The following is a 12,431-nucleotide window of genomic DNA, read 5'->3' as shown; positions in this document are numbered from 1 at the left end:
GTTCTTCAGAAATGGATGACTTGTAGCTTGCCAGGAGAACCTGCTGCTTTGCATGATCAGTTTGCAAGCTCTGACTTAAAGGCGTGTGACCAGAGAGACACTTCTTACTGTTTTGTGCAATGTTTCCATCTTGGTCATACTCCTCATGCTGGTACGTGATGATAGAATGAATAAGCCTCTTCTCAACCACCCCACTGGTGCAGGTCTTAAACCAGCATGGGGGCTCCACCTATGGATGGTTCTCTGCCTGCACTCCCTTTTCCTTCTGTGTTCCCTGAAGCTCAGCCACAAGCAGCGTTCCTGCAGTGTGCAAGAGCGGTGACTGTTGGGCTCTTCAGTTCAGAGCACCACACACCAGGGTTTTCTGCTTGGGTCCCATTCTTCCTTGTCCAAGGCTTCAAAATATCATGGACATTTGTGGCACTGGCTTCAGATTTCTGCTACAGTTTCTGAAGCCTGTTTTTGTAATTATTTTTAGCACTGCTCATCTATCATCTGCATGGACGTCCATGTATATCTTGTTTATCCCTTTGCCATAGCATCTGAAAGCCTTTAGTTCATCTTTCCATATAAATCAAACCATTTGTGTCCCTTGCACTATGTGGATTCCTTTGGGGCAAGTACTGTTGGCCAGCAGAAAATAAAAGATTGGTATAGTCCATTATAAGGGGATTAAAGAACTCTCTCCTTCTGGAATGTCAAAAGACACCAGGGCCTCTGTTCACTCAAAGGTACAAAACAAGCCCCTGGCAAAGATGTTAACTTGCAGATTCCTTTCCAAAAGACATGGTGGCCGCTTTAATGCACTGCTGGGTTGATTGGGGTGCCTGCTTGTTGGGAGCTAAGGGTGCTGTTAGAAAGGTAATGTAAGCAAGATGTAATCCTCTCTGCAGACACATCCACCACTGTCTGCTTTAATGTGGTGCTAGTCCTGAATAATTGCTGGGGTACAGCAAATTACATTCAGAAAAGCCAGGAGGGTCCTGTGAGCATACCAGATCCTAGCATATCAGTAAGGCTGGAAGGGGCAGCGTTGTGTAAGCTGTATAGTTCAGCTGACAGCTCTTAGAGGTGGAGAGGTTTTTGTCAGCACAAACTGAGAAGATACAGGTCTTATTGAGGATGTAGTTCCACTAGCAGTCTCTAAGGGCTTTTTTCTTTAAGGACTGGAGTTTGACTAATCAGGTCCTCCATACGTTGTCCTTCATTTGTACGTATCTGAAAGGTCTGATAAAGGGACTTCATCTGCTGCAGCTCTTCAGCGGGGGGTGGGGGTGTGGGGAGCTTTGGCCCTTTTGTGCTTAAGAACAGGGAAGAGGTAAGCAAGTCGTATGCAAAAAACCCCTTTTGTCAGCAGCTGAATATTGTGAAATAACATCAGTGAGTGACATCGTAGCTCTGGGAACCAATCATACAGTGATGGCAGGGTGGACCCAGCCATGCAAATACTCAACACAAAGCCTTGTGCTTGAGCAGTGTAACAGAAGCTGAAGCAGTGCTGTGACTTTGCCTATATAAGTAATGTGAGTCTGTGACCCGGGAGGCTTCTCTGCTAACTCATAAAATTATTGTAAGTGGACCAACTGAGCCTCCAATTGATTACCAGGATTTAATATTTTTGCAATTATGCTAGTATTTATTGGTGCATAGTAATTCCAGTAGGTAAGAATCCACCTGACTATGTGCAAAGATGAGTATACTCCACCTGGAAAGGTGAGAAGTATCCTTTTTTATCTTCTTTGGTTATACTACCAAGCCATGAAATTATATCACACACTTTAATAAACTTGTAATTTATTTTAAAAAGATCTGAAGATGTCTCAAGTGGAAGTGTGCTTTACTGGTCATCAATAAGCAGCTCTTCAGTGACAGCAGTACACACCAGGATTACTTTGTGTAAATACCAGCTCACCAACTGGAGATCTCTTGTGCAAGTTAAAACCAAAACCAAACAAAAAACCCAGACCCACAGTACTGGATGAGGCTGACATAACTGGTCACTAATGGAGTCCCCTGTGAACTTGTGTAAGTAATGACCATGCCTCTGCTTTTCCACTAGTCGCCTAGGATTTACTTTTTGTCTAAAAATAATTTAGCTTCAACCTTCAGGTGCCTCCTGCAACCATATTATTGAGGACAGTGATGATTCTTGGGCCTTCAGGCCAGCTTTTATTATTTCCACCATTTGTAATGCCTTCTCATTCCAAGCAGGTGAGCGTGGAACCCACACAACGTGGTTTTGGCTTTAGCCAGTGATTTGGCCTTTTGCTTTTCTTTTGATGCTTGATTAGGGGCAGGTGGGACCTTCAGAAAGGTGAATTTCCACAGTCAGGGCCAAGGAGATAACACTTTCCCAAAGAGCACAGGCCCAGCTCAGCAGGCTGCTGTCTGTGCGCTGGTGGCAGCCTCCCACCCACCAGGGGCTGTGGGATGGGTGTAGTCAGGCCTGTCTGCCCGCGGGAGCTCCCGAGTGCCTCTCCCCTGCCCTTTCCATCTGTGCAGCTTTCACCCAGCTGTTGATGATGCTCGCTTCAAGCTTGCGCACCTCTGTGACAGACGGGGGGTCAGCTGGATTGTGTCCTCTAGAGAAAGCAGAGCAGTGTGAGCTAGTCAGTGGGCAGCAGCTCTCTGCCCCTTGCACAGGGAAAACCAAGCCAGGGAATGGAAGGACAGAGATTATCTGCTTTGTACTTCATATTTATCTCCTGGAAAACAAGTTACAGTCTCACACACACCAGGAGGTTGGAGGCAGGCTTGAGAGCTCTCCCTTGCATTGGTGGCTGCTGCCCTCTGCTCTGGGCCTAAAGTATGATGGCTAATGCCAAGAAACCCTGGACTACACAAGTACAGCTACAGGCTGTCACACACTTGTGCCACTCCCGGTGCAAGAACAGGTTCTAATGAAAGTAGGTAAGCTTAGTGCTGAGTTCTGCACAGCCTGGCTTCCCTGGATGCTGTACTGGGGAAGAAGGCTGCTCTTCCACAGCTGTGCTGCAACAGTCTGGTATCCAGACCTCTTCAGGTATCTCCTGGTCCTCTGGACTGTGGCTAGCTAAGATCAAACACTCAGTGCAGCAGGATTTGGTCAGCCAAAGGAGCGTTCAGTACTTACCGGAGATCTAGGTGATGAGCGCCTCCTTTAATGGTCAGTGCAATTAGTGAAGGACTGAGGCTGCTGTTTATCTGGAAGGAGAAGAAAGCAGAGACAAACTCTCACCAAGTCACCAGGCAGAACTGGATATCAGTTCTGAAAACTGGAAGACAAGCTGGGCAGGACTGAGGAAAAGCACAGGGAGAGATCCTTGGTACAGCTGATGCTGTGTTCATGGCTAATGGTCCTGATGAGCCAAACCATCTGTCTCAAATGAAGTGAAGGCTTCCCCCAAGATGAAGACTGTCAGACGATTCTGGTACAGGCAGTCTGAAGTAACAAGCTCCTTTGGGCCCATGCACCCTAAGGAACCTGTTCCTCTTGCAGCTGGGATTGCCAAGCCAGCCTAGAACACGGAACTTCTGCATTACAGTCAGGAGCTCAACTAACTCAAAATCCATTTCTGAGACATTTTTGTTTTTAAATTTTAAACTAGAGCTCTGCCACCACTCTGAAGTTTTGCTGAACCTAAGCTAAAATATGCCCTGCTTCGAGTTGCTGCTTACAGCAACTGCTTGGTCTCACAAAGTGTGCTGAGGCTGGAGAGGGCAAGGGGCTGTCAGCACTGAGACCAAGTCTCCACAGAAACACGATGGGTTGTGGTTCAGAGCCCGGGTGTTGGGAAAGGAGGCTCCTGCTGTGTCTGCACTAGTGAAGCCACCTTTGCTGCATCAGTGTTCCTGGCTGATGGACTCTATTCAATGTGTCCATCATTAATGTCCTGAGGCTCCTGAATGGTTCAGCGTAAAACAGCCGCTTGTAGAAACTCAGATGGGCTAAAGATAAATCACCAGTGCTGCTTTGGAAGGGAGAGAGGGGCAGTGTATCACCTGGAAAGGTTGTTCTCTGTGCTGGGTGTGCAGGAGTGCACATGCTTACCCCACCTCCAGCCCACGGGTCCAAGTCTCCATTTGAAAAAATGATGTTGCTTGCACTTTTCAGGTCTGAAATTCAGAGAGATGACATTTGAGAGGCCTCGTCCTGCCCATTTAACCAAATATCTTTGGCTACTGCAGGAAACATGGCTAGGAACAGAAAACACGAATAAACCACATTCTTGGCAGTTTTCAGATTTTCCACTTCTGTCTCAAAGAGGTACAGAAAAGTCTGTTTGGCTCAAGTCAGCACAAGGCTGTGACTTTCTTCCAGGACTTGTTAGTGCACTGCTGCCTGTCCCCTTGGAGCTCAGCTGGGCAGAGGGGGACAGGCAGACAACTACAGGGTAATGCAAAGGGACGAGAAGCCAGCACAGCTCACCTCCTCCCCAAAAGTTTGTCTGCAGCCAGTGTGCTCGTGGCCTCACGTGCCACTTGCTCTGACAGTACTGCTCTCGCATGGCCTCCGTGAAGGGCATCTCAGGGAACATGTCAGTCACATTGTTGCTGTTGAAAGTCAAGTTGATCTCGGTGCAAACCTAAGAGAGGTACAAGAGCTGTCATGGGGCAGGGGTATAACCATGGCAGCAGCTGAAACCTGTTGGTGTCTCCAACACCTTACCTGGTAGTCCCAGGCCTGAGCATCCGAGCCGCTGCCGCAGCCCGTAGGGTCAGCACAGGACTGGTACAGCTGGTATATGTCGTAACACTGCGCTGAGCCGGAGGAGTTGTAGAACACCCCTGCCAGGTGGGAACACAGCACAAAGCCAACCTGTCAGTGCCTCTCTGCTGTCTCACCCACTGCCTCCCACATGAGCCTCATGGCCAGACCAAGCAGAGGGGTAGCTATCCCAGCTGGGCAAGTGTGTAAGGCTGGGGCAGAGCTAGCAGGGTCTGCACCACTGTTACATTATGAGCCAACTTTATGCCAAAGCTTTCACATGGTCCCAAGCCCAGCTGCATGATACCCTTTGCTTCTGCTGTATCCACGGGGAGGATCCCAGGTGCTCCCAGGTGCTCTCTGCTGTCTCTGCTCGTGCAAGAAGCCAAGCAACAGGCTCACTAGTCCTTGGGAGAGCCTCCAGTCCCCAGAACACCCGGGAACAGGCTGTGTACAGGACGTTAGCTGAATGATTCAAACTGAACGGGACACAACTGCTGAGACCTTCCCACCCCCTCCCTGAAAGCAGCTGTCTGAATGCATCAAATTTAGTCAGAGGGCCAAGGGTGGCACGTCACAGACAGGATTTTGTTTGACTGTTGTTCAAGAAGGGGAAGACGGCGTGTGCAGGCTTGCCCTGATGAAAGAGCACCTGTCCAGGCGGCCCAGCGAAGCAGAGCTGGGGAGCTGCCGAAGAATGAACTGCTTTTTGTGTGGATGGGTAGTTACCAGATAGCAAGGAGGAGGAATGCGGCCACACCAGTGGCCGTCTGCTGCTGCCAGTGTCACATCCCACAGGCAAAACCCACAAACACTGTGGGCTTTGTCTGATAACCAGCACCAACAGCTCCACTTGCAAACGGCCCCACGCGGCTCTGCAAGGCACCCGGCGCTCTGCGCCAGCAAAGCACCAGGCAGAGGCCGCTGAGGAGGGAGGCTGCTGCAGCTACTGCCTTCGGAACGGCTCTGCGGCGTGGGCAGCGCAGCCTCGGCTCCCTCGAAGCATAAAAGCACTGGTTGGGCTGCAGGAGATGTGCTGAGTGTGTGCAGCGAAGGGTCCTGAGGCTGCCCCAGGGCTACACCCCTTTCAGAGAAATGTTGCTCAGCTCCCAGGCCAGCACGGTGAGGCTTGTGTCGGACACCTACCTGGCGAAACTCCTGGAAGGGCTCAACAGCCTTCGCTCACAGAGTGCACTGTGTGACGTAACACTGGAGGCAGAAGGGGTTTGCTTTCCAGCTCACAAGATCGTTTTAGCTTCAGCAAGTAATTACTGCAAGATCCTGTTTGTCGGAAACTTGACAAGAGCGGGAAGCGCAGACAGTAACGTTCGGCTGAAAGCTGTCAGTGCTGCTGGGCTGAAGAACGTTCTCAACTTCATTTACTCCAACAGACTAGACCTCTCATTACAGAATATCGAGGAGACCTTCAAAGCTGCAGAAACCCTCCTGGTTCGGGAGGTGATCAAGCTGTGCTTTTGCTTTCTGGAGAGCTGCTTGAACGGAGAGAACTGCATAGATGTTCTTAACATTGCTAAAAAACTCGGCCCAGCAGAGCTGAGACAGAAAGCCATGTGCTACGTAGGGCAGCATTACAAACAGATCCTGGCTGATCCTCAGTGCTTGAAAGACCTGGACCGAGGAACCCTTTGTGAAATTTTAGAGAGGACCGACACTGAGGGATGCTGCGAGCTGGAGCTGTTCAGAGCTGCTGTGAGCTGGCTGCAGCACGACCGCGTGCGGCTGAAAGATGCGGCAGATATTTTAAGGCGCATAAGATTCCCTCTCATTCCTTTAAGGGATCTGCAGAAGTATGTCCAGGAAATGCCCCTTATGAGGCTGGATTCAGGCTGCCACAGGTACCTGCAGGAGGCTCTGAATTACCACTCCCGGCTGTATGCTCAGCCAGTCCTGCAGACGCAGAGCACAAGCCTCCGCTCCGGTTCCGCCGTGCTGCTTGTGGCTGGCGGCAGAACCGCTGACAACTGCGTGTGCAGAGAGATGTGGGCTGCAGACCAGAGCTGCAGCACCTGGCACAAGGTCGGGGACCTCTGTGTGCCAGTGTACAACCACTGTGTCGCCATCATCAACGACTTCCTCTTTGTCATCGGGGGACAGTGCAAATTTGACCCCACAGGAAAGCAGCCATCAAATGAGGTAAGACACAAGAAACATGTAGCCTTGGAAAAATGGCTGGGTGAGGAAGGGAGGGAGTCAGTCTTCTTGCCCACCACACATCTCCTACCTCTACGTATTGCTTAGCACTCTGTACAGTACTGAAAGCCCTTGGGCACAGAGCTTCCAAACTCTCTGGGAAGCAACGAGGTCCTGCCCTGGTCCTACCATGCTCCTACTGCAAATTGTCACCCTGATCCGTACACAACTTCCACAGTGCAGGTTCAGCCAGGTCCATGTCAGCCAACCTCATGAATGCTCCCCCGTCCCCCTTGTTGCTGCCGTGGGACTCGCACGCGGGAGGCATGGTTAAAGCCACTTCACTTGAGAACTGCTCCTTCCTCAGTTTTGCCCTTGAAAGGTAAATCTGCTTTAGCTCCCAGGACTTCCTCTTCTGCCTTGAGAGTAAAAAGACTTGTGCAGGATTTTATGTTTTCCTAGATGGCTTCAGTGAGTTTGCTAGAAAAAACAGCATGTTTTTCTTTCCCATACTTCCAGGGGGCTTATTTCAGCATTGTACTTAGTTCAGCAGTGCCACTGCAAACAGCAACTTTCTTCCACTGCCTTGAAGGTAGGAGGCAGCTCAGCAGCAGTGGAGCAGAGGATGCTGAAGCAGCAGGGCTGCGTGTGGTTTTGCTCACTGACCTGGGCTTTCTAACCAGGACTGACAAAACAAGTTTGGGGAGGTATTTACTGCTGAACAAGATTTGAGTGGAACCCCGGCCTTAGCAGAGGTGCTACACCCCTGCGGGGATGCCATCAGGGACGAGGGGAGGGGAAGCCACTCCTGCCTTCTCCTGGGCAAGAGCAGCAGGCAAGCTCAGCTGCTCTCTACTACACACTCAAACAGTAGCAGAGATGCAAAATGTGCTTGTTTAAATCAAGTTTTCAGCTGACACATGCTAGCTGGTGTTTGAAACAAAGGTATTTCATTAAGCCAATGGGTTTCACCTCCTGCTTGCTGCAGGAACAGGAGCACAACCTGTTCCCAGACCCCCACAGACCTGCAGAAAGGCCATAACTGAGCCTCCAGCTCCACTGGGGAGGTACTGCTGTTATCAGCTGGCACTGGAAGTTGAGCCTGTCCAGGTCTGAATATAAAAACTGCCTCAGTCCAGGGAAAACGTTTATCAGTTCTTGAAGGCACACAAGGTGCAAGCCAGCCACCTGCCTTCTGCTAACCATCACCATCTGCTGTGATCCTAGGTTTTCCGATTTGATCCCCGCAACACCTCCTGGCTCCAGGTCGCCAGTATGCTGGAGAGGCGGACACGCTTCCACGCGGACGTACTGTCTGATCGCATCTTCGCCGTGGGTGGTGGGACCCTGCTGGGGACCCTCACCCGCACCATGGAACTGTACCAGCCCGCTGACAACAAGTGGGAGTTCGCAGCTCCCTTCCCCGTGCCTATTGCTGATCACGCAGGCACAACCCACAAGGGAATCCTCTATATTTCAGGTGACAGAGCTAGTAGAAAGCAGCATATTTTCATACAGTTTCACTGATTTTTGCTGGCATCTTAATGTCACAGCCTAAGCCTGCACCCACACGAGTAACACCCACAGCTCCAGTGTCCCTCCCTGGTGTGTTAGCACAGCCCCACTGCCCTCCTGAATGGCAGGAATTCTTTTCTTTCCAAGACATTAAAGGTGACACCACCTGCTTGCAATCCACACCCCTGCTCACCTTCGACCTTGCAGTCCTGGCTCAGTCATTACAGGGATCTTTGGTAGATGGTGCAGGATGTTTAACAATAAAGCAGCACGGGTTTAAACAGTTCAGGAAATTCTTGTAGGATCTTTAGCTTTTGCAGGTACTAATTTGGTCTTGAAAGATGACCTTTGGTTTGTCCTAGGAACCGCACAGTGTTTGTGTTACTGCCTCTGCAGTTAAAAGCCCTGGGCCAGTCTGCCATGGCCACAGGCTCCCTGCACCAGTCACAGCCCGCTGGGATCAGGGCACTGGTCTAGTCCAGATGACCCACAACTGCACAGCTGCAGCGAAGGGCCCCTCTCTGTGATGGACTGTACACCTGAGGCCTGGCAGCAGCACAGGGGCTGCCCTACCCAGATGTGTCCCCCCCGCCGTGACAGCAGGCCTCCTGCATGGCAGTGCAGTGCGGGTGGATAATGGTTCAGCTGCGGAATTGCTGAGACTCAGGTTCAAGTCCCTGCTTTGACTCAGCTGGCCCATGGTGCCACAGGCAGCTCTTTTAACCCTTGTTGGTCTCAATTCCTACCAGAGAGCAAGGACACAATTGCCTCACAGAGCTGCAAACACACCACAGTGATCTAGGCTGGATAACACCATACCCCTGGTTTATACCTACCTACAGCATTCATTTCCTTCTAAACTAGTGGGGTGACTGCAAATTTGTTTTGGCCAGCCTACAGCCCTGCCCAAGCAAACTGAAAATTAAGAGCAGACAAAGTATTCATGCCTAGGTGAGCTGGGGCTTATGGCCAACCTGAAATATCATCTTCCTTGTTTGCAAAGACTCTGTGCAGGCTGGAATTCAACAGGCAGGCAGCTGGAGGTGTTTACCCTTCCCATTGCAGCATCCTCCTTCTGCAAAGAGCTTTTTATAACGCACACCTGAAACACTCAAGTGAGTGCCTAATAAGGAGAGAAAGTTGACAACAGCACTGGCAGCTTGGCTCTGAGCTTCTGTCGAAGATCCAAAGTTCAAAGAGCTTTGAACGCTTTTCTTTCAAACCACCATTCTGTGACTGTGTGCTGGAAGCAGATTCCCTAGTTGAAGCTGTTCCTGGTTACACTTGAAATACCTTAAGAGTTTTATTCAAAAATCTTTTGTGGAAAACTGTTTACAGAAAGAGCTGGAACTGGTTTGGGATTTTTTTTTCCCCTCTTTAAAATACCTTAAGAAGCTCAGGTTTTAAATTTCACACCGCATCAGCTCTGCAGAATGGTGTGAAATTTTAAATCCGAGCTTCTTAAGTATTTTAAAGAAAAAAATCAGCTCTGCTAATGTTTGCAGAAGATTTGCTGGATGTCAGAGAGGATGATGGACAGATTTTCAAGACTTCTGCTTTCCTTTTAGGGGGCTTCTCTGGGGGTAAAACCTTAGGAGACACATACAGCTACCTCCCTCGCCTCCGACGCTGGATCGGCAACAGTGCCATGGCTTTTACCCGCTGTGACCACGGGATGGCTACAGTCAGGGACAAGATCTTTAGCATTGGAGGAAGGACACTAAAAGGAGTAAGTTCATTTCTCTTGTAATCCCAAATCTGATCCAAAACGGGATCTCTGTATTGCTAGGCCCTGACTGTTTTATTCCAACAGGTTGACCTTCATCATTTTTGGTCTCTTCGTGGACTGGCACAGTTGCAAGTCAGGCCAATAAGCTTATGAAAACGTGCCCGTCATTACAATCATGTGCATGAGAAGCTGCTGTGTTGTCACACTATTTGCTAGAGTACAAAGGCTGTTTAAAGTATTTTTTTAAATATACAGTGGAGGTGCAGCCTGTTAACACAGGAAAAACTAAGTGTAAAACTGGTCACATACCTGCCCCAAACACACTGACCACCTGATTTTCCTTGTTCAAGCAGAGAGAGGATGAAACACTGGCAGAGGGGAAGAGGAATGAACTGCAGTGAGGACGCTAGCCTAGATTTTAGGAAAGGTGGGCTCAAGTCCTGGAATGCCAGTGAAGTCTCTTCAAATCTGTATTTCCCATCTCTGAAAGAGGAGGGAAAGCACTGCCCAGCCTTCTGGGAAGAGACCTGACGGGGACTGAAAGGGTCACTCTAGGAGAATCCCATTCCCTGAAGCCAAGAGAACTGAGTTTTCAAAGATCATTCAGCAATTCCCATGTGAAAGTGTAAAGACTCAGGGCCTGGCCCCATTTTACCATGATGGATATGGTTTCTTTTGAAAGAATGAGGGTGTCTTAGAGTCCTTATTGCTCACTGAGGAAGGGATAGAATCTATAAACTGCACATCAAGGCTGATACCCAGTTCCTCCAGATGACACCAACTCAGTTATTGTCCACGGTTCGATGCAATATAGCCTTCTTCAGATGATTTTCCTCATAATGTGTTAAAAGTCTGGAGAGCAGGCAGGACTTGGGCTATGCCAGTTCTAGCAGGTCCCTGCGGCACCTTGTTCAGCTCACTCCTTTGATTTTCCAAGAATGCTCCTTTAAAGCTGTGCCATTCTGGTATTTTATTCAGTTTCCTTTGAGGCTCTGATTGCTAAATGTAGATCTGAAATCTGGCACCTTGACCCCCATGATATTCAAATAGATGTTGAGATACTGGTTTCCTTTATCATGAACCAAGCGAGCCTGACATGACAGTGATGCCCACTCGAAGTGTGATACAATGGGTGAGTGTTGGTCTGGTTTTTTACAGGTGAAGGAGTGGATTCACGTCAAGGAGACAGAGTATTATTGTCCTGTAAGCAATCAGTGGACAACGCTAACGCTATCGCCGTTTAACTGCTGCCAGTTCAGCATCACAGCCCACAACACTACGCTGTACCTGGCAGGAGGTGGGAGGCTGAAGGACATGCAGAAAGAAGACAGTGTCTTCCTGTATGACACAGAGGGGCAGGTATGGAAGAAAGCCAGTCCCCTGCCTAAAGCTCTGGTGGATCATGCCTCTTGCATGATTAAACTGTCCCAAGTGAATGCAGCTGGTGAGATGGAGGGAGCCACAAAGTGCTCCCCCACAGGAAGGAGGAAGAAATCTACCCTCAGCTTGTTCATCACAAAGAAACAAGAGTCCCACTCTGCCTCAGAAAAGAAGTAGGATGTGAATACATCAAGAGATCTGACAGTGTTTGCCAAGACATTAGTATTTTAACAACTCTTCTAGTTTCCAGCCAAACATCTTTAGCAGTGATTTGGAACTGGTACATTTCTGACTTGGTGCTATCATGGTGACACACATAATTTGCAAAAAAAAAAAAAAAATTAGTTCCCAATCCTACTAAACTGCATTAAACCCATAAGAATTCCTTAAATCGATTTTTTGTCATTCAGAACCTGTTTTTCAGAATAATGACCAAGGTGGAAGTCTTCAAAAGAGTTTTGAATTCTGTCTCTAATAATTTCCTTACAAACACTGCTGGCTGACAAATTAAGTACTCACAGAGACGTACATTTAAGATTGTCTTGCTACTGGATTAAGACCATAGGGCATATTGTGATGACAACCTTGTCCTCAACACACAGACCAGAAAAGTTCCGTCAGTGAATGTGCATTGAACCTGTGACTGCTTGAGCCAGAGTGTGGGTAAACTTTTAGAAAAGAACCAAGTACCTTAGAAGTCCACATCGCACGGACAGACAGGCTAAGGGGCTGCAATGGCTGAAAAACCTGACAAGAATAAGTTTGGAAAGGTGAGAGAATGAACCCATGGGCCACCATGGGACATCCCCATGGACAAAGCCAGTATGGGGCAAAACATCCCTGTGGGAGATCGGAGTCATACCAGCTCCCATGATACACAACCTGCACAACAACGCAACAGCTCTGCTTATAGGTGCTTCTAGAAAACAGGGTGTTAAATAAAAGACCAAACTGGTAATATTAACTCAC

General features: G+C 49.0%; 2 protein-coding genes across 3 annotated transcripts in view; one reads left to right on the top strand and one right to left on the bottom strand.

Moving 5' to 3' along the window:
* DPP7 (dipeptidyl peptidase 7) overlaps positions 1-12,431 on the bottom strand; it is a 36,239-nt gene that overhangs the window by 10,726 nt on the left and 13,082 nt on the right. Inside the window, exons 9-13 of one of the 2 annotated variants that reach the window (XM_074846564.1) lie at positions 4,649-4,767; positions 4,409-4,565; positions 4,031-4,095; positions 3,113-3,183; positions 1,778-2,582 (exon numbers count right to left, since the gene is read on the bottom strand). In XM_074846564.1, the coding sequence (XP_074702665.1) occupies positions 2,441-2,582; positions 3,113-3,183; positions 4,031-4,095; positions 4,409-4,565; positions 4,649-4,767 (554 nt within the window). In that variant the 3' untranslated portion in view covers positions 1,778-2,440. Of the gene's footprint in view, positions 1-1,777; positions 2,583-3,112; positions 3,184-4,030; positions 4,096-4,408; positions 4,566-4,648; positions 4,768-12,431 lie in introns of those variants that run through there. The other variant, XM_074846565.1, reaches the window with a different exon arrangement.
* Positions 4,839-12,425, top strand: LOC141932637 (kelch-like protein 9). Its single transcript, XM_074846490.1, is given in 6 exon segments — positions 4,839-4,889; positions 5,413-5,688; positions 5,690-6,841; positions 8,066-8,318; positions 9,922-10,082; positions 11,241-12,425. Coding segments are annotated over 6 exon segments (2,292 nt in total). The 3' UTR covers positions 11,640-12,425.

The sequence above is a fragment of the Strix aluco genome, chromosome 20, assembly GCF_031877795.1.
Source record: "Strix aluco isolate bStrAlu1 chromosome 20, bStrAlu1.hap1, whole genome shotgun sequence".
Lineage (NCBI taxonomy): Eukaryota > Metazoa > Chordata > Aves > Strigiformes > Strigidae > Strix > Strix aluco.
Note: the sequence above shows the minus strand (reverse complement) of the source record. Positions and strands in the feature narration are given on the sequence as shown.